At 37.4% G+C, this 20,943-nt stretch overlaps 4 protein-coding genes across 4 annotated transcripts; 1 reads left to right on the plus strand and 3 right to left on the minus strand.

Annotated features, from left to right (window-relative positions):
* Positions 1–1,412: 1,412 nt before the first annotated feature.
* Positions 1,413–5,880, minus strand: LOC133716615 (26S proteasome non-ATPase regulatory subunit 4 homolog). Its single transcript, XM_062143304.1, has 10 exons — positions 5,722–5,880; positions 5,443–5,556; positions 5,147–5,252; positions 4,680–4,794; positions 4,381–4,590; positions 3,703–4,015; positions 3,341–3,464; positions 2,920–3,023; positions 2,750–2,818; positions 1,413–1,825 (listed from the first exon to the last, which is right to left on the minus strand). Exons 1-10 carry the CDS (start codon positions 5,731–5,733, stop codon positions 1,775–1,777), a joined length of 1,218 nt encoding a protein of 405 aa, XP_061999288.1. The 5' UTR covers positions 5,734–5,880; the 3' UTR covers positions 1,413–1,774.
* Positions 5,881–7,655: 1,775 nt separating this feature from the next.
* On the plus strand, positions 7,656–8,963 carry LOC133740558 (uncharacterized mitochondrial protein AtMg00810-like). The gene is made up of 3 exons (XM_062168539.1): positions 7,656–7,710; positions 7,826–8,721; positions 8,952–8,963. Exons 1-3 carry the CDS (start codon positions 7,656–7,658, stop codon positions 8,961–8,963), a joined length of 963 nt encoding a protein of 320 aa, XP_062024523.1.
* A 9-nt stretch (positions 8,964–8,972) lies between these two features.
* LOC133727186 (MLO-like protein 4) lies at positions 8,973–12,856 on the minus strand. Its single transcript, XM_062154806.1, has 14 exons — positions 12,324–12,856; positions 12,173–12,230; positions 11,858–12,087; positions 11,630–11,746; positions 11,479–11,539; positions 11,296–11,390; positions 10,876–10,950; positions 10,600–10,685; positions 10,429–10,478; positions 10,312–10,352; positions 10,039–10,209; positions 9,904–9,939; positions 9,733–9,800; positions 8,973–9,645 (listed from the first exon to the last, which is right to left on the minus strand). The coding sequence occupies exons 1-14, from the start codon at positions 12,441–12,443 to the stop codon at positions 9,171–9,173; spliced, it is 1,683 nt and encodes a 560-aa protein (XP_062010790.1). The 5' UTR covers positions 12,444–12,856; the 3' UTR covers positions 8,973–9,170.
* An 890-nt stretch (positions 12,857–13,746) lies between these two features.
* Positions 13,747–20,404, minus strand: LOC133740656 (receptor homology region, transmembrane domain- and RING domain-containing protein 2-like). The gene is made up of 13 exons (XM_062168627.1): positions 20,208–20,404; positions 19,967–20,103; positions 19,512–19,742; positions 18,868–19,263; positions 18,165–18,313; positions 15,906–16,117; positions 15,402–15,456; positions 14,988–15,145; positions 14,796–14,876; positions 14,603–14,682; positions 14,440–14,510; positions 14,291–14,344; positions 13,747–14,136 (listed from the first exon to the last, which is right to left on the minus strand). Exons 2-13 carry the CDS (start codon positions 20,097–20,099, stop codon positions 13,927–13,929), a joined length of 1,830 nt encoding a protein of 609 aa, XP_062024611.1. The 5' UTR covers positions 20,100–20,103; positions 20,208–20,404; the 3' UTR covers positions 13,747–13,926.
* Between the last annotated feature and the right edge of the window lie 539 nt (positions 20,405–20,943).

Here is a 20,943-nt window from a genome sequence, read left to right on the forward strand (position 1 = left end):
GGCGGGTGATTCCAAACGCTGGGGTCCAAAACATTTACGTTTTACTACCAAGACACGTTTGTTTCATTGACTCGGGAAAATGCGGACGCAGGGTTGGGAAAATGGTTCCTCCTACATGAAGAAAATGAGTACATCCTTAAGAGATCGACAACTAATTTGAGAGAGTTTTACCATACATTAATGTATTGACACATCAAATAGACTAGGTTCAATTAGTAAACCAATTTGACTTAATCTCGAATTAGTCTACCTCTCTATCTTGCTAGTCTTGTTTACTACTTAATTAGTATATTAATGTATTATAAACAAACTCCATTATTTGTAGTGAATGCTGAGGTAGTGACCAATCATTAGACATAATGGTCTTGTTGGTCCGAACTAGATTCGAGAAAGGTGTTGTATACTTGTATGACGGTTAACTAGATCGGAGAAGCAATATTAATATCCATAATCTCTTCGTCATTGCAATGAATTTGCGAGTGCAACGACTTCAGCCAGATTTTGCAGGGCAGAGTTAGTCCGGTTAGGTAGCTGCAACCATATTCAAAACTAGCAGTAATGAAGATAAGATACGATCAAGTGGTGACTCAAAAATCCATAACCATAAGTGTGACATGATGAAGGCTTCGAACTGCAAAACAAAAACCACGACTCTGCAGCACTGGTTTTCAATAAAACTAATTAAACACATTTTATCTGAGAAGAATGCTTGATCCAGTCACAAATTGTGACACCATAAACTCCAAGCCAGTAATACAATATTTGGATCAAGCTTACGAATATAAAAGCCAAGTAAATGACAGATTAGATTAAGGTAGAAAACATCTAAAATGACAGATTAAAGATATGATTAGTTAATAATAACATTGACGTATATGCCAAAATGAGGAACCTATAGTGACCTATAGTGCTACTTTCAGTACTTTGATAATCGCAACATGTGCTTTATCACATGAGTAATAGATTCCTAACACCTCACCTTTCTCCTTGTTTCATTCGTCGCTGACATCCCCACAAATCTGCATGCATATGTTTGGCTAGCTGCTTCTCCTTCCTCTATCTTTGAAATTATAAACCATACGGGTCTTCATAATGACCAGTAGATTAAATAGTCGTGTTTACAAAACCACACCACGAGATGTAATGCCCTTAACTATATTTCTTCCCTTAAAACTTGATGGATGGGGCCAAAGTTTGATCCCTCGCCATCTTATCTCTCATCTATCTTGGCATTTTGATTAGTGGCGCAGAAAAGATATTAATGACTACTTAAAAATAACAAAAATACAAATAATAAATGAAAGGGTGAAACCAAATACAAATCAATGTAACTCTAAAAGTGACTGCGGCGATGAGAGTAACCATTGGAAAGTTTAGTAAAATGAGAAGGACATGAATATCTGCACACTCAATGACTGAAATAATCACCATTAACAACACGTAATAACATTAATTCCATGCAAAGGATACATTTCAATGTTCAATGTTCCACAATTTTTTGCTAGTACTGTCCGTTTATCTGAGGGACTCTCAAAGCAAATGATAAAGATCAATGTATTGGTGCTTAAACACAGCTTTCTGACCTGCCGAACAAACATTGATCCAAAACTCAATCTCTACAAGCTTAAAGGTCACAACCAGAGGAGACAGACAAGCACTAAAGACTGGAGATGGCTGCCGAATTGTAAAATCTTCCATCATAAGTTGGGAATGGACATGAACTGGGTGAATTCAGCAAATGAAACCTTCAATTGAAAGACAGCTTCACCATCCTTCATTTCTCCTCATTTGTTGGCTTGTTCTCTTCATTCTTCTTTTGTTCAGGCTTTTAAAGAAAGAAAGAAAAAGAAAATTATATAATCAGAAAACAAACCGCAGGCATTATGATCAGCAACTACTAGACTACTGATATCACCAAAACTGTTTATCAGGTATGACTGCTATGTACGCATAATTGTTGAATCTAATACAAAGGCACGAGTAAATGGGGAAAAAATCTCATTTCATGAATCATGTCAGGGCATGGTTTTTTTCTAAACGAGGAAAGGGAGCTGTGTAATTAGTCTCACAAGATGTTGGTTGCAGCTTGCCCATGACTACTGTCAAGTTCAATTGATACTATTTGAAGTAGAAAACAACAGAAAATAACTATATTAACACTAGACTGCCCCATAACACACAAGAATTTAAGATATAACATGGAAAGAAAAGGAAAAAAAAATACATTGGAGGTATAAAACTATCGAGTATGTTGGTCGCAAAGTTATCCCTCATAGTATATATCAAAAACAAAGTTATTCTGCCTCATTGGATTCCTTACACAAATTGATTAGCAGCTTATTTCCATGTATGATTCATACAACTAGATGGGGCAGAAAAGCTTAAGATGATAGAACCCATATAATTAGGCCACAAATTCCACAAAAGCAAACCCACACAAAATTGAAAACAGATTAAAATGCTCTTAAATTACTGCATCATTGACATGATTTCTGTTTCTAGTTGCAGGGAAGGCCATTTCAAAATATTTTGGGTTGATTTTTCAAAACACAAAACATTTGGTGCACTCATTAACTAAGAAAATGTTCAACAGCACATCAAAAACCAAGTGGAGTAAGAAGTCAGCACCCACAAAAGGAGCACCATTTAAGAAAACTTTAAGTTAGATAACAAGGTAAGCCATGACCTAGATAAATCCAGTATATGCTATTTTCTTGTACTGTTAAACCCTGTTAAGTTTAATACTCACCTCTGACTGGTTTTGCATAGAAGCAAGCAAGTCTCTTACTGAAGGATCATTTGGGTCAACCCCTGGAAGCTGTAGAAACATTAAAAATAATATGTTATTGAAGGCTAGAGGAGTTATGCAGAATTTTTTTATGGGAATGAGGGAAAAAATGGAGGATGCAACAGATATACCGAGGCAAGGATAGAAGACACGAAAGACTGATCAGCCAATAATTTACTCATATCTTTATCGCTAGCAGAATCTTTTTCACCTTCCTGCACAGACATTTGAAGAGCTGCAAAAACCAAATATCAGAAAGGACACCGACTGCATAGTAAGGAAACAGTAACTTTGATATTGGTAATTTAAAATAATTGACTAGGGAGAATTCTAACTAAATCTGCAAACAAATGGAATCATCCATAACATGTGGTTCACAGGCAAATGGTAAGGCATGATTCACCGTGAGTAACCACCTGGACATGCTCACCAATGGCCACGGCTTTGAAGCTTCAGCAATAGCCTTAATCTTAATCCCAAAGCTATTCTAATCACCGTGAGAATGCGCCAGTAAACGAATGCAGTATTGCTCATACAAAGTTGAGAACTCACCTAGAGCCAACTCGGGATCATCTGCAACTGCCTCAGACATGTCAGTGTCTCGCATATCATGGCTGGAGGCAGGCTCATCCATCGACATCGCAAGGGCCTGCTGTAGCAGAGCGTTGTCATCATCCTGTTGCCAATTTAGAGTCAGTTTATTCTTCATGAAACAAAAACAATAGAAACAAGGGCATTTTAAGAACCCAAGGAAAAAATCAATAAGAACTCTTGAGTTCCACCATGTCAGGACAAGAGAACATGATACATTTTTATTGTTAGACCCGCTTCATTCTCCCCACCCCACAATTCGTTAACAAATATAAAAGTGAGGAAAAACTAAAAAAGAAGCCCAAGAAGGAACTGACACCAACCATGAAATCAACACTCTTATTCTCAGCTTCAGAAGTTACAGCACTGGCACGCTCTGTCATAGTTGCATCTTGTGAGCTGGATTGTTCTTCCCCTCCTTTCTCCTGTTTGGAAGAATCCTCAGCAGCCTTTTTAGCAGCTGCTTCTTGTCTGGCCCTCTCCTCCTCCATTGATACTCTAAGAGCAAGGGCAAGTTCAGGATCCAGGTTTGGATCCACACCGAAATCAAAACCAGAGACACCTCCAGCTGCAGCAGCTGCTGCTGCTGCTGCAAAACCACTCCCACCTTCTCCATCTCCGGTGAAGATAGGTGTACTGCAAGAATAGAATGGAAAAATTTAATTCAAAGCAAAGAAATTCCCAGGTCATTAAATCCCCATGAATTAGTGTCTCACATATTAGGCTCTGAACTTCAAATATGACATAACCCCCTAGGTTAACAATCTTGTTTTTAGTTTATGCAAATCCCAACTTTTGAACCAATTTAGCCATTACTAGGAGGTGATGCGGCACTCAAATGAGAGTTAGGATTGGAACAATCGAAGACATGATTGTTATTCTAAGGAGTATCACATTTACAGTTCAAGATGTTAGACCAGACAACTTAAAATCCAGCGTTAATATCCCAATCACTTATTCAGACATCAAAACAGAAAATGAGGGAACACATGAACACTGACCTTATGAGTACATCAGAAAGAGCACTTGGACCAGCCGGAACATGAACAATGTGGCTGGTGTCATTATTGTTCACAGCAGCAAGAAGCGCTTCTAGCTTCTCTGACTTTTCTTCATCTTCTTCACCAAAATTAATGATATCGAGGGCTACACTGTTCTTCTTTAACTTTCTTCCAATCATCTCCAAAGTCTTCTTTTCATGTTTAACAACACTGACAACAACACATAAGTCAAAATGGTAAGTATATAAGAACTGGCAAAAAATAATGTGAAATCACAAGCATAACTTGGTATAACTAACCTTCCAGCAAAGACTATAATCCTTTGTTGCTGCTTCTTATTCTGGCGATGTTTGAGGGCCAATTGAGCCACCTGAATGCCAGCAGCCAGGTTCATCTCACCACCTATTTCTAAACCTATATTTTCAAAAAGGAGACAAAATATGAATTGATGCAATCCAGAAAAAGAACAAGAGTAAAGTGTCGTACTTTCAGAAGTAGTAACAGAAAGAATCATATCCACCCCCAAAGTGCAACCCTCAATTAGTTTATTAAGCTCATATAATTTGCAAGAACTACACTTCCAAGGAAAATTGAGTTTGCTCGAGGCAAAAAAAGACTAAATTAACAACAATATAACATTTCAAGGTCTTTTCGAACAAACCCTGTGTTTGCTCCTGTGTTATTAATCGGAAAAAAAAAAATAGATTTGCCTTTTGTGTGGTGTATGTGGTGGGGGTTTAAAGCAAAAGACAGTAGAAGCACTAACCGTGCATGCAAGCCAAAATCTTGCCAAGATCACTAGTAGGAGTTACCAAAACGCGAACACCTTTTCCTGCCATGGTGAGAACTCCTACTGTATTCTCCGGATTAGACTGCATACAGAAAACAGTTGTTTGAATAACTAACAAATGTAACCCTCTATAAAAACTCAACCACCAACACCTCCTCCCTCATCGAAGCAAATTAGTAAACCTTATAACCTAACACAAAGCACAAAAGCATACAATTCCAAAGGACTCATAACCAAATATCGAAAAAGTTCCAGCTAAGTAAGAGGTGTACCTGGGTTTTAGCTCCACAAATCAGATTGACGGCGTCGGCCTGAGCTTGAAATCTCGAGGGAGCGTAGTCGCCGTTCCGCATCCACTCCGAATTATCAATGCAGATCATTGTCGCCTGTTCAAAACCACAAAAAGGAACAATTTTGCACAGAAAGAATCAGACTTTCAGAACCCTAATTTCCCAGAATTGCGAACCAAAAAAAAAAAATTGGGGGGACTCTGAAATGGCGCAGCATCGAAAACGAGTGGAAGCGCAATTAGGGGTTTTGGGGAATCTGACCTCGAGCACCATGGTGGGAGATTGGGCAGGTCGGAGAAGAAAGATCGAGAGAGATTGAAATGCTTCGTGACGGAGAAGAAATATTTACTTTACTTTACTTGCAGAAGAGTTCTGCTGTGTGCTAATTGGGAATTTATCGGCTGCGGCGATGAACAAGACTTCCCGAGAATTTGACCCAATTATTTGCTGCTGCCAGAGCTTTGGGTCTGTCTGGTCTGGCCCAGTACTTGGTTGGGCCTGAATTTCAGTCTATTAAGAATGTTCTTCTTTTTTTATTACAAAAATTAAATTTAAAAAAATATATATACTGATTGAAAATTCTAATTTATAACTAGTAAGCCATTAATTCTTTGCACGGAGGATCTCATTTTAGAAGGTCATATTATTGACGAAAGTTAGGAGTTTAGTTCAATCTTTATCTTTTTGTAGTAGTCATTTTGTGAAACGTGATGGCAACAATGTTGCTCACCATTTGGCAAAAAAAGCCTTAAAAGTTAGTCAACCTTTACTTTGTTTGGAGTCGGAGCCTATTTGGCTCCATGAGTTAATCAGTATAGATTTACAGTGTGAAGTCTAGTGTGGTCAATTACGGATGTTGGAATGCTGTTGCAGATTGTTGCCTTAAAACTCGTTGTAAACAATTAATTATTAATGAAGTTCTTCTTGATCAAAAAAAAAAGTAGAGACTCGTCTCCTCATCTAGCTGTGATGAAGTGTCCACATAAAGTTCATTCTCATGAAAAGAGTTGTTCACTTAAAGGACAGTATTTAAGGCACTATGAGGGACAAGTAAATCTAACGGCTAAAAACAAATGCACAGTTTTAAGTTGTTATAATTCTAGCTTTTAAATGTAATACATATGATTGAGATGTATTTGTCCCTCACAATCACTTCAAACTTTTCCTTAAGTGAGGAAGACTGATGTTATTCATTGTTTAAATATGTTTTCACAGACCACAAAAGTTCCTTTTTGTTTATTTTTATCTCCACATACTGATGTAATTCTGAAAATGAAAACATATGTAATATGTGGGGGTTAGTGGTACCCTTTTCTTGGCCGAAGTTTACAACAAATGGTTTTAATGAGGCCACAAGGTTGAGGTGTACTTGATGGGCAATTTTCTCTGCTACTCCAAGCATGCTAATATGAAGTGTTGCAGTTGCTTGAGGAAGATTAACTATTTACCCATTTTAACACTTGAAATGTTGTTACTGCAGAAACAACCTTATTATTGATTAGCCTATTAATCTAAATTCATAAGTGTTAGAACGACTACATTTTCTCCTAAACTTCAACCATCTGATTCTCCTACATTAACTACATAGGCTGTTTTGATTCTTGTGTATCAGTTTAGATTATAGCTGTATCAGTTTAGATCATAGCTGTAAATAGGATTTAATGGCAGCATTGTAACCGTAGCAGCTAGCTGCATATATATGTGTATCCTTGCAGATATCAATATATTGAAAACTTACTTTCTACATGGTATCAATATATTGTAACAGTAGCATCTAGCCGTGACTCAGAACCGATGGAACTATAAAGTACCCTATCCCCAAAGTTCTTCTTTCTGTTATTGATGAATTGGAACCAACTTGTTACACACAGGCTTCCAAAGATGCAAAATGGAGAGCAACCATGACTGAAGAAATTAATGCCTTGTTGAAAAACCATACCTGGTCAGCTGGTCTCTCGTTCCCTCCTGTCCTTCCCATAATGTTGTAGGCTGCAAATGGGTTTTTCGTATCAAGCAAAACTCTGATGGCTCCGTCGAAAGATACAAGGCAAGACTTGTGGCCAAAGGCTTTCATCAGTAACATGGCATCGATTACGGGGAAACTTACAGTCCCGTAATCAAGCCAGCCACCATCAAAACTGTCTTATGTCTTGCTGTTTCTCGGGGTTGGCCTCTTCGCCAACTTGATGTCAAGAATGCCTTTCTCCATGGCTATCTCCAAGAAGATGTCTACATCTCTCAACCACCTGGGTTCGTTGATCCTTATCGGCCCTCCTATGTGTGCAAGCTTCATAAGGCATTCTATGGCTTAAAACAAGCTCCACGTGCCTGGTTTCACCGTATGAGCTCTTTTTCCTTTTATTAGTTGGTTTTCGCATCAGTAAGGCTGACCCTTCTCTGTTTATATTTCATACTGGCCCACACACCATATATTTCTTATTATATGTTGATGACATTGTGGTTACGGGTAGTCATGATCAGCTTCTACAGAGCTTCATTGATGCTTTGGGTCATGGTTTTGATATCAAGGATCCAGGTCCACTCCACTACTTTCTTGGTTTACAGGTCACTTCTCATTCCCATGGTATTCACCTCAATCAAGTCAAGTATGCACATGACATCCTCACTAAGCATGACCTGTTACTAAGCCAACCCGTGAGCACACCTTTGTCTGCAAAGTCTCTTCTCAGTGCTGATGATGGGATTTTACTTGATAACCCTACTGTGTTCCGCGAAATGGTTGGCTTCTTGCAGTATCTCACCATTACTCACCCTGATATAGCCTTTGCAGGCAATTCCGTGTCTCAATTTATGAGCGAGCCTCGTGTTCCTCATCTTATAGCTGCTAAACGTATCCTCCGCTACGTCAAAGGCACATTAGATCATGGTTTGTTTTTCAGCCCTCAGCGCCAACCTGTTCATCTCTCTGCCTATTTAGATGCAGATTGGGCTGACTATCCGAACTCTCGTCGCTCTACCTCTGGCTACCTCATCTATCTTGGCAGCAACCTAATCTCCTGGTGCTCCAAGAAGCAGCCCACAATTGTTCGCTCAAGTGCGGAATCTGAATATCGCTCCCTTGCTCATGCAAGTGCTGAATCCACCTGGTTAGCCTTCTTGCTATACGAACTTGGTGCTCATATTCAGTTCCCTATCTCACTTTATTGTGACAACCTTAGTGCAACTTACATGGCATCTAACCCGATTTTCCACCCCCGTACAAAACACATTGAGTTGGATTATCATTTTGTCAGGGAAAAGGTAGCACTTGGTAGCCATCGTGTTAGCTATATACCTTCGGTGGATCAACCTACTGATCTTCTCACGAAACCACTTCATAAGCATCGTCATCTTCTTCTCTGCACCAAACTTGTGCGTCCAAAACCGCCAAGTTTGAAGGGGGTGTTAGAACGACTACATCTTCTCCTAAACTTCAGCCATCTGATTCTCCTACATTAACTACATAGGCTGTTTTGATTCTTGTGTATCAGTTTAGATTATAGTTGTATCAGTTTAGATCATAGCTGTAAATAGGATTTAATGGCAGCATTGTAACTGTAGCAGCTAGCTGCATATATATGTGTATCTATCGATCCTTGCAGATATCAATATATTGAAAACTTACTTTCTACAATAAGTCTACACAAGCAGTTACTCTAGCCTCTAGTGATGCTCCACAAGGTGGTTGATTGAGACACAAATCAGTGAAGTCACCCTTTGATACTGTTATCATCCTCATGGTAGTCCTCTTCATCATCTTCCTCATATTCTTCATAAATGTCATAATCTTTCATCAAAGCAGAGAGTGTTTGCGTGCAGAGCTCAGACTCTGACTTCTCATCGATCTCACTAACTTCACCTTGCTGTACATTGGAGTTTAGATGTCGGGAAGATGTTTTTTGGACCCTGGAGGAGACTGAGCTCCCTTCCACGCTGTTCGAGGAAAAAGAACTACAAACTTTGCTAGAATCTGATGAGAATGCTACTGTTGATGTTGATGATGAATTCAGGAGTCCAGTCTTATTAGATGAAGTACTTTGTCTCGCCTTCACTCTCCTTCTCCATCCAGATAGCGATTGTCTTACATTTTCGGAAACTACAGATTTCTTGAAGCTTGAACCCATTTGTGTGATGATAACATAGAGTGGGAATGTAATGAAGCTACACCAGAACTGGGAGACTACCCTGCAGTAATTGATCAATAACTCATGAAAATTATATCTTTGGTCATATTGAAACTTCATTGCTCGTGAAATAGGCAATAATACATACCCAAATGTCAAGCGGATCACGAGGAAAGTATGATTGTCCATGAAACATGAAGGATGTTTAATTTCCCACTGGAAACAAAATGTAGAAACATGCATCATAAGCAACTGAAAGAGGATTCAGCTCATTAATTAACTTAAATTATTTCCTTGTAACGAGTAATTAGGTTCATACCAGAGACCAGAGGAAAGTAGCCATCTCGAATGAATTCTGGAAAAACAAAAGCCAGTAAGAGATAAGGAAATGTTTGAAGACTTGTTTTCAAAAATGAAAAATGTATGTCACATTAATTGTTACTGATTCACTTACCTGGAAGGATATCAGTTGTATTAGCCGTAAAAGAAGCCAGGGCCTCTTGAACCAAAAGAGATCATCCCTTAGTTTAAACTGGTGATTTTCCATATATGGACTTTCTTCCATGATTTCCACAGCCAATTTTACCACTATCCGATGCAGTTTAGTGCCGATAAGGAGGATCAACTGATATGAAGTCAAGAAAGAAAGTAAATAGAAATTAGTGTTAGTTTCAAAGATGAAGAACTTTGAGAAACTAATGAGATGGAACATGAATTAATGGCTTACAATGGCTGGAAGGAAGGAAAGCCAAAAGTAAATGTTGCTTCCTGAATGTCAGCAACACAGTTAATGCTGTAAGATTAAATTAACAACTAAAGACAGAAATAAAGTTTTCCCAATTACCATGAAAATCTAGAATAATGCAACATAAGGCGTATATCCAGAGAGGTATACTGCAAACAGAAACCATAAAATGAAATTATTCATTAGCTGTTGAAACATAAACAATCCGAAATTTGGATATGAAGTGTTAAAGAAAAGTACAATTTTCAAGTAGGAGTAAATAAGCAATACCTGATACCAACAATATCACGAAATTCTTCCTCCATGCTCCGGATCATATAATTATGGAAATCATATGACAAAGGAAGCTGATGAGTCTACAATAAGGGAGGGAAAGACAGCAGAGTCAGCAGTGCAAAGAGTCCCATGATCTTTACTGCCACATCCTTTTGCACTGTGAGTTGACTAAATAAGTTGGAAACTAATAAGAACAGATAGCAAGCTATATATGAATTTAGGATATGACATTTTATTTCAGTAGAAGTTCATTTAGCTAAAAAAACATACAGTGATGAATCCAAATCGCAAAGCCATATATGAAGGTCGGTTTATAGAACTCCAGAACTGGTGGCTGAAACAAAGCTGCAATTGTGGTAACAAAGGTGATGATAGTAGTTCAGATAGAATCATTACAGAAGATGAAGCTACTCTTTAAGAGGAAAAAGTGCTAAAAAAGTGAAATTAACGTAAGCAACCAGATGTAAAAATAGGTTAGAAAATAATATATTTAGCTTCCATGAATCAATTGGGACTACAATTGTGACTAAATAATTGGTATCACTCGTAAAGATATTACAAGAACATGATTAAGGGCGTTTCTCAGTCAAGATGATGCAACAGAATACCATATATAGCACATAAACCAGGGAAACGTGCTAGATTCTGAGCACGATTATAGCTGAAAATATCAGGAGGATGTGAGAATACCAGCCAAACAAGATACTTGTGCTGGCTCCATGGATGAGATGCATGGTGAACTATGAATGTCGACAATCTTCTGATTCGCTTAGTTTCTTCGGTATCTAGATGCAAGGAAATCAAAATAATTATGGTCCATGTAATCAAAAAGCTGATTGTCAATTCATGAAATGAAAACAATCAATTCTTCACCTTTTAAGGTTTGAATTGCCTTAGCTTTAGCTTCATTTTCCCATGTTCTCCAGCTATAAATCTGCAATGAACTAAAATACAGCACTTAGTTCTTGGTAAATTGGAACCCGGGACCTTTAGGAAAATTTGATTGATGATGAGAAAAAAGAACCTTAATCATGGCCATGACAATGGCAAAGAAACTGTAAACAACGTGAGTCATGCCAAGCACAAATATTAATCGGTGAAGCTGTTCAAGACTTTCATAAGAAGCAAAGGACTCATGACCCTGACAAACACATCAAAACATATGAAACTATCATAGCTGTATCAACAAAGTTCCCACATAAATAACAAACAGTCAAGAGTTATATCAGCAAAGCATGAACAAGTAAACTACCTTAGGACAATATTCATGAGACATAGTTTTCACTTCCACTCTAGAAACTGACTTGTTCAGATACTCCGGACTCGCAAAAAGTACATGTTGAATCACACTGATCTCTTGCTCCAAAGCACAAGGAAAGAACCGGCTGCTGAAGGCCCATGATGAAGATTTAACACAAATCTTGGCCACAAAAACAATCCAGTGACCCATCAACAATGACAGAAGCCCAAAAAGCATCAGCTCTGCTTCAACATTGATCAAATTAACTTCCAAAGATAAAAGTAAATGAAAAAACACTAAACATATGTCAAGTACCCAATTACGGACCTTCTTGGATCTTTTCCAAAGCAGCAAGTATAGACTTCTTTTTAGTCTTATCCAACCACTACATATAAAATGGACATATATTATACATATTAAAATTCAAGATCAATGAACAAACCCGAAACAAGAAGAAATCCTTCATCAAAGATTGTACCTTTCCAAAATGTTTCAAAGAGCAATGAAAGAAGAACCCAAGAGAAATCAAGACAGTGATCACAGTAGCCACAGTCCATGTGGGTGTTTCAGCCAAGGATCGACCTTCCCTCTCCTCCATTAGTTTTCCTCAAACCCAGAAAGCCCCAAACAAACTTTCACCTTCTGGTTATTGTGCTGATATATCAGAACACCAACATCAATGAACAGGATGAGTGGTTGCTAATACTCTGGGCTAGTTTCCCTGTAAGTCAGCGCTACCTAGCTAGCTAGGTCATTCTAGTCCATAAATGGCTGCTATATAGGTGGTGGGTTAGTGCTGTGCCTGGAAGCCTAGACCAAACCCATCAGAAAATTTAAGGAAACATGCATGGATGGTCTCACACTGTGGCCATGGAAATGGGTCCCGCTTGTTACTAACTGACAATGGCATGTTTTGGAGATTTGGTCTTGACCAGCACCATCGTATCTGGGGGAGTTTAGAACGTGTCTCTTGTCTTTCATGTTGAACTTTTCTTCATGAAATGAAATGGTCGAAGATCATGAATTTGATCTTGATCTCATTCTAAAATTCTCTAATTGCCAAAAACAATTTTTAAAATAATGAAACTTGGTTGTGAGAGATCGCCAGTTGTCAGAGTGGCATGGTTGTTAGTTAGGGGTTGTTAGGGTATGCATTTAGTTGCTCCTAAGTTGCTGTCTATGAAGTAATGAAACTGTTGTAACAAGTTTAATATTTTTAATCAGGTCAGTTCTAGAGGAATCATTCATGCAGTTTGTGCATCCTGCATGTAGATACATTTGTCAGAATCATTCATGCCGTGAATCATGTATAGAGAAATTATTATCATTACTATCGTTTTAGTTTTATTTACATGCGAGATTCAAATTACTGAAGGGTTTCTAAATTATCTTGGTAAAAGTAACTTAAGAATGAATAGTGCTGATCATTCCATGAAAGGTTGTTGTTAGCAATCCACTCTGAACGGTCGTGATTAATGGACCTTAGCCTACAAATAGAAGTCAAAATAGCCAGAAAGTGTGTATAGGTAACACAAGCACAAGAATAGGCCGGCTACTTTGATGTCTTAAAAGAAGAAGAAATTGTTGTGACATGTTTGGGATCATAATGATGAGTTAATGACCCCTTTCTTGTGAGTAATCGGTGACCAGTGACCACCTAGTCACAACTAGTTTTGCAGGTTACCTTGACTTGCCATTTCAAACCTGGTAGCTGACCAGATTGCTTGTTTGTTCTGGAAGGTGAGTTTATGAATGAAAGTGGCCAAAGGCCCAAACTTGTAGGTATACACCTACCCTTCAAACCCACTTGGAAGGTGAGTTTTTGTAATAAGTTAATAACTAGTTAGTTAAAAAGTTAGAAGCACACATCAACTGGGCAGTAAACTTGAACTCTGTAGAAACGAGGAAAAACCATCTTATGCTGTAATATTATTTGGAAGTGAATAATGATATATTCATCTTCAGCTATCAAGGTACATATATACTTTGAATTCTAATCAAGATAAATATTAATCACTAATATACAATTATACAAGAGAAAAAGAGTAAATGATAAATAAAGTTACTTGCTATGCAACAAACTAGAGCTCAGCTTCTGGCTTTTTCTGCTCAACATCTTCTGGCTTTTTTGGCTCAACAAGTTCTGGCTTTTTCTGCTCATCATCTTTTGGCTTTTTTAGCTCAACAATTTCTGGCTTTTTCTGATCTACATCTTCTGGCTTAACAACAGGAAAATGTTTCTCTGTCCAAGCCAAATAACCTCCTCCCATGTTGCTCAGATGCTTGTAACCCTGTCAATTCAATTTTCAAGCTTCTAAGAATTTGGAGAAAAATAAATAACAAATATGAACATGGTACAACAGCAAGGCTGTTCTGTAAGATTCTCTAACTTCTGTTCAAGAACTTCAATATTCACCAAAGATTTACATTGGAATATATACTTACAACATTTTGAAGATCAGCAACTGCATATAGGGATCTAACCCCACTTTGACAACCCTGTTAAAAATGATATCACAGCAACACATCATCAGATAAAGCTTTGCCGGAAAGACTAGTACAAAACACATGAAAGTAGAAAGTACAAAACTTACCACAACAATATGATCTTCTTTGCTGCAAGCAGATGCAACCTCTTTCAAGAAATCAGGATTTTTCACTCTACCTAAAGGCAAAAATCACATGAAACTTCATTAATTTCAAGGTCCATACAACTTACAGAATTACTTAAAAGAGAAGGATAGAGATTCCAGCTACCTTCAGGTGTATTGAACATGTAAGGAATATTGTAAATCTTCTCTGCATCCACATACCCTCTCTTGAACTCCTCCACAGTCCTATCACAAATAGCATCAATTCAATCAAAACCCATTTTGTTTCCAAGCTCAATTTGAAGATTAAGCTTCCAAAAAGTTCATTAATCTAAGTAAAAGATCCCTTTGGCCTTTACCTAACATCCATATAGCCATAGCCAGACTTGATCAGATCCTTAGCTTCTTGAACATCAATAGTCACAACCTCATTCCCGGAGCTACAAAATAACACAAGCAATAAAACAACAAGCCCACAAGGGACTCCCAACCAATAAACTCTCATATCAAACTTTGCAACAACTTTTAAAATTTGACTGAGAAAAAGTCACCTTCCAATAGAACCCATGAAGAAGAATTGGTCTTTTATATGTGTAGATTGGTTTCTATAATCTGGTAGCTGTTTGCCTTGGTTTTCCTGGACAAACCAGCTGAGGATAGAAAATGTGGGCTGGGGATTCTTACTGATAGGTTTATAGTGGGTCGTTTTCTATGGGCAAGATTGACTTGTGGATATGGAGCTAAACTAAACTACGTGCATTTCCAATCATCTGGGGTCAGATGACTCATCCCAACAAAAGGTGAGAGCCCGCCTTTGATGGGAAACAAAACCAGAGTTTATAAAAATGATATTGGTCGAATCAGAATTGTTAATTTTGTTTATTGCTAGTGAAAAGAACACTAATTTGTTAATGCCCTATGGATTCAAGGTGGCTTGGGATTTTAAGGCATCTACAATGTACTACCAGAACATTGGAGTGTCCACATTGATAATGTGAATTAAAGTGAAGGACCTGTGCTCTGTAATGAAAATTACATTAGTAGGAATATAAGTCTATCAACTTATTCTATCAACTTGGGATGATTAAAATCGTAGAAAAAGGACAAGTCTTCCACGACATATATGAATTCTTGTCGCAAAGAAGTGAACTGTCACTAGCAATCTACTAATTGAGCGTTCAATCTCGAAAAATCTAATCATAATCTTATTTAGTGGTCTTAAAGACAATCTCAATTTCACATAAGAATCTAAAAAAGATGATACTGGAAACTTTGAACGGCTCGTACTAGGTTTTTTTCACTCTAGTGAATTGAATTGTCAATTAAGATGCTTTAATATTATTGCATCCCTACCCAAATTCACTGGCCACATAAACTCAATAAAAAATCTAAGCCCCAATTAGTGTATGAATCTCATCATCATGATTACATTCGACTGCAATTATCTAGTGCAATCATCGATCTCTTACCTCATTGAGCATATCCCATTGCTTTTTGAAATGCCAATCAAACCTCGAATGTGCATAGGAACTCCATAGTTAGGTCGAGACATCGACCATATCTGCCACACCAAATTCTTTATTGGTCGTTGTCTTCTCGCACTCAATGCAGCAACTAGACTCATATTAGGCAGAAGTTCTTTAACCCCACAATTATATGTTGAATGGTCCAAAATGTGGATCTAAAAGAAACCAATTATTATGAACAAGTAAATTCAGAATTCTGTAAAAAGATGCAATTGTAAAAGGAGGGTTCTGAATTGAATTGGGGACGGACAAGAAGAAATATGAAAGGAGAGAACTGTTGATTATTGAATAATTATGTGTGTATGAAACTATGAATATACGTGTAATTTGCCACATCATACATATTTCAGGTGCGGTCATTTTCCTCTTTTGGTTAGGAGAGAAAGGAAGGATTCCAATTTTATTTAACCTTCTATAGAAGTTTCAATTTTCAGTTTTCAATTTTCAATTTTCAATTCAACCTTGTACTATCAGATCAATAGCGAGTTGGTCGTTGTCTTCCCAACTGTCTTTTATTTATTCATTTATTTTTAACTCTCGACTTTGCACATTTAACAATTTTTGTTGGACTTGATTATTAGCGCTTCAACTATGGTTTTGGCCTTTGTGGAGCCACAACCAAATCCACTCATCCTCTTCTTAATAGGGTCATGGTCTTTTCTATCAAGTAGTGCCTATTGATGTAACAAAACCCTTGAACAACATGATTTATACCAAAGCTGACTAGACTGATCAGGTACATTTAGACTTGCATATACAACAGTGCCATACCTACTAATTCTAGTAGGTAATCCAATAAAATCAAGAGAGCTATTGGTAATGACAAGGGCATTCTGCTCTAATATACTCACTCATTTACAACAACATCTGAGCTTCATACATTCCAGGTCATAAAGCTTGCCTGTCAGACTCAAGAAATTCTTGCATACAATGGAGGCATAAACTGTCGTAATGCATTAATTTCGTCTTTGTTGGACGGACAGGTAACCTATATATCCAAGTCACATAGAAGCAGTTTTGACCTAAACTTAGCCCACACGAACTGTTACTGACATTTTACAACAATGTTGAGAAGTTATGATCCAGATCTCTTCACTTCACACAATAAAACACACTCCGGTGGAATTTAAATGGAATTCCACAATAAACAGGAGGAAACCTGAAAAGAAAGAATAAACAAGGTTGGAGGTAACAATGCTGTTAATGATAGAACAAGGCTTACCAAGTGCCAACATCTTACTGTGCACATAAAAGGTTATTCATCGTTTGTTTATCAGGGGGGAAATTTAAACTTCAAGACAATTTACCTTGATATCTTGACATTCATAAATATATTCATGAATCGTCCAACCAGGTCCTTCTCTTGATCTGCTAGAAGAAAATAGCCAAATTTCAGTAAAACAAGCGAAACAGGTACTGGCCAAAAGGAAACCACATCAGGTTCAATTTATCCTCAGATCTATAAACCAATAACAATCTGAATCAGTTTTATGACAAGCTAGGTTCAAGCCTGTGAATTTTCTTTTTAACATGAGATTTATCACATTCACACTGCATCGTGAAGTCAAGAAGATGTCACCTATATATGACAGCTGGAAACTATGGGTTGGTCATGAAGACCAATAAGCAGAAACCTAGTCCCAATTGTCATCTAAGGCTCTCAAAAGTGTGTTCGATACATAATACCGTTCCCACCATAAACCTCAAGAGATTCATTTTATAAAAATACTGTGCACAGGTTGGTATGCTTAGTATAGTTATTAAGACAACAGCATAATCAGAATACATAGCATAAAGAAGACTGAAGACTACAATGAATAAATAAGTTGTTACAACGGGCAGCATCATGTACAGTTAATGTCTTGTCTAAGTGGTGATTAACCACGATTATCAAATCCTCATCTTTCCCATGCCTGGTTGGAAGACAGAGTACCAAGGACAGCTTGTAAAGACTCCAGGAGAATGAAACACCCGACACTTATCCCTTGAAAGCAAACCAACCTTGAAACTGGTATTCTATTACTCTAATGATGGGTATTGCAGATTGTCACTTCACTTCAGTTGCAAAGAGGCATTGTAAATTTTACCTCCTCAGCACAGAAAATAACTACTAAATTAGCCCCATACATCACAATCAAGAAAGGGACTGCAAGTACCAGAATACAGGTTGTCCCAGAGTCTTAATATCCAAAAAACTTAAACCAGACTCAACCGTGGAACACTAAATAATGAGGATGCACCCCACTCTCTTACCTCAGGATTCACAGATTTTGTTCTCATATCATGCTTGCACACGGGGCAGCATGTCCCCCATTTTGTCAGCCATGAGTCCACACAGCTTGAATGAAATTCTGCAAGTAACTCTCAAGTGATTAATGGAAATATTTAAACTTCGAATGACAAGGTAAGAAAGTATTGCTAACTTATATGCACGTGTCGAGGTCAAAGCAAAGTGCCTACTCAGATAAATAACTGTACTGTACTTAAAACCAACATTAGAATGTGAAAACACTAGAACACTCAAACCATTATATATAATTATACTTATTTGTATTCTTAAGTGGATGTGGGAGACTAACAGCTTCTTCACGTTCTCTCTCATAGACTGGACATAGTGCTCTAATATATTTTATGAGACCTCAAGTAAATCCACATGCCTACTATATGGACATTCAGCATATTACAATACCTCATGTTCTTCAACAATATTATTTATGAACTGTTGGAAGTCTACTCATATGAATTTATGACACATCACTGTGGCCTGTGATGTCATAGGACTTTCCTAACATGCAAAGGCAAATGAAGTTTACATTGTAAAATGTTGTGGCTCGTTGGGACTGGCGGTGCAACTTTGATGAAAATAGAACGAATATCAACATGAGGGTGACATCTTAGAACTTACCGTGTTGACAGGGAAGAACTTTAAGAATTTCCCCATCTTTGTAATTCTCAAGGCAGATGGCACAAGTTTCTTCACTGTGGCATTCACCCAAACGAGCGGAACTGAATGTGAAGCAAGGTAGAGCTTCCACCACCTTCCTATCCACACTTTTAGGAAGTTGATTTCTTCCTTGTGAGTACAGCCAGTGTCTTGGAGCAAATATGGCTATTAATAATATACCCAATATGACAATGAATGAGATAAAAGATATAGCTAGCACAGTCCAGGCTGTTTCAGTTTGAAATGGAAAGATACAGCATTCCCCTTCTTCATCATGAGCATGCTCCTTCAGTAGTTCACCTGTTGCTTTTGAAACAAACACGGCATGAATTGTAGTATTCTCACGGTTTATCATCACTGCAAAATATAGACAGCAATCGTTATCAATCTATAGCAGCTAAAAGACTAAGACTAGCTAGACAATTCAACAAACCATCAAGATGCTCGAGGATATTTATGACTACATTGAAGGCAAAAGGTAACAGATACAACAGAGATTCCACCAAAATTTTCATATACACAAGGACTAAGAAAGTAAGAAGAACCCAACATATTCAAAACGAGCAAAGCAGTGAACCAAAATTCCAAGGTGAACAGTGACTCACTGTAAACTAAATCTTCTCCATCTCTATCATCATAAACAATCGCGGCACCAAAACCAGCATTTTGAGCATTCCGTACTTTATCCTTGAAAGCACATTCCCCTCTAACTATCAAAGCAAACCTTGCTCTATCAGTTTCATTTGATCGGCGCCCATTCCGTAGAGGCGAACATGCATTCAAAGGGTCTGCGTTTACCAAAGCCCCACAAGCACCAGCTCTATCAACACCAACAGCTATAAAAACAAAAAACCAACAAAAATCAAAACCACAATTATGCATCCCATATTTTGAGTAATTACCACCTGCATACATTCTAAACAAGACTAGAATTCTTTTCATTTCATTTTGTTCAATTAAAAGAAAAAATAAAAACAGAAAGTTTAGAACTTTATTGAATCAAACACAAAAACTGAACTAAACTACAAGAAAATTTGGAAAAAAAAGATGGAAAATTTACCAAACTTGGCAGGAAGGTCAGCGAAGGCCATAGACAACGGTTTGTAAACCACAGTTGCAGAGCTTAGTTCAACAAACACAATCACAGAGAATCCAAGTAAAGCTTGCCTCATCTTTCTCTTTCTCAGCTCCATTTACCTAAATCAAATAATAATAACAAAACAATAATTAGCACCAAATCAAGGTTTGAAAGATTGAAACTTTCAGCATGAAAAAACAATAAGAAGATGAAAATCCAGTACCTCCTGCAGATCGATTACTGGGTTGAATTTCTATGAAATTTAACGAATTGAGAATTCAGGTAAACCGGAAAATGAAAGCTGAAAATTGAAAAGCGAACTTGTAATTGATAAAGTGAACTCTGTTGAGACTGAAATAGTGAAATGCCAGCAGAGATGAGCTCAAATAGGCTCATAGTGCTTTCAGAACTCTCTATTCACCCACTAATCCACTATTAACTATTTTTATACTCTTTTTTTTTAAATCTTAAACAGGTAAAGATTTGGTTTAAGATTTATTTTGGATAATTTTTCCTTTTTGGCACCAGTTCTTTAACATGTCTTAAAAGGTCCTGAAACTTCTTGTTATTTCATTTCTTGATAATCCTTGTCCCTATGTGAGTATTAGCCATTCCTAATACCATGTTCAATGAATGACCAAAGTCTCCATTTTGATTTTTGGATCCACACTTGCCCCAAATTCCAGCTGGAACAAGAGGATTAGGATAGTACAAAATCTGATTTGGGGAGTTGGTCTGCTTGTAGACTTTTGTTAAGTTTACAAATAGGTGGCATGTGGATTCCATCACATGCAAATATGGGAATTTAATCTAAGGATGTTAACGAGTTTACTAAAGGAATATGCAAAGAAAAGTTATTGTCATTGTCTTATTAGTACACTCTCCTAATCTTCGTTGAGTAGATGAGATGTGATGTTGTAATGTCGCTTTTACTTATCGAACAAAAAAAATAATTGAAT

Source organism: Rosa rugosa, chromosome 1 (genome assembly GCF_958449725.1).
Source record: "Rosa rugosa chromosome 1, drRosRugo1.1, whole genome shotgun sequence".
In the NCBI taxonomy this organism is placed as follows: domain Eukaryota; kingdom Viridiplantae; phylum Streptophyta; class Magnoliopsida; order Rosales; family Rosaceae; genus Rosa; species Rosa rugosa.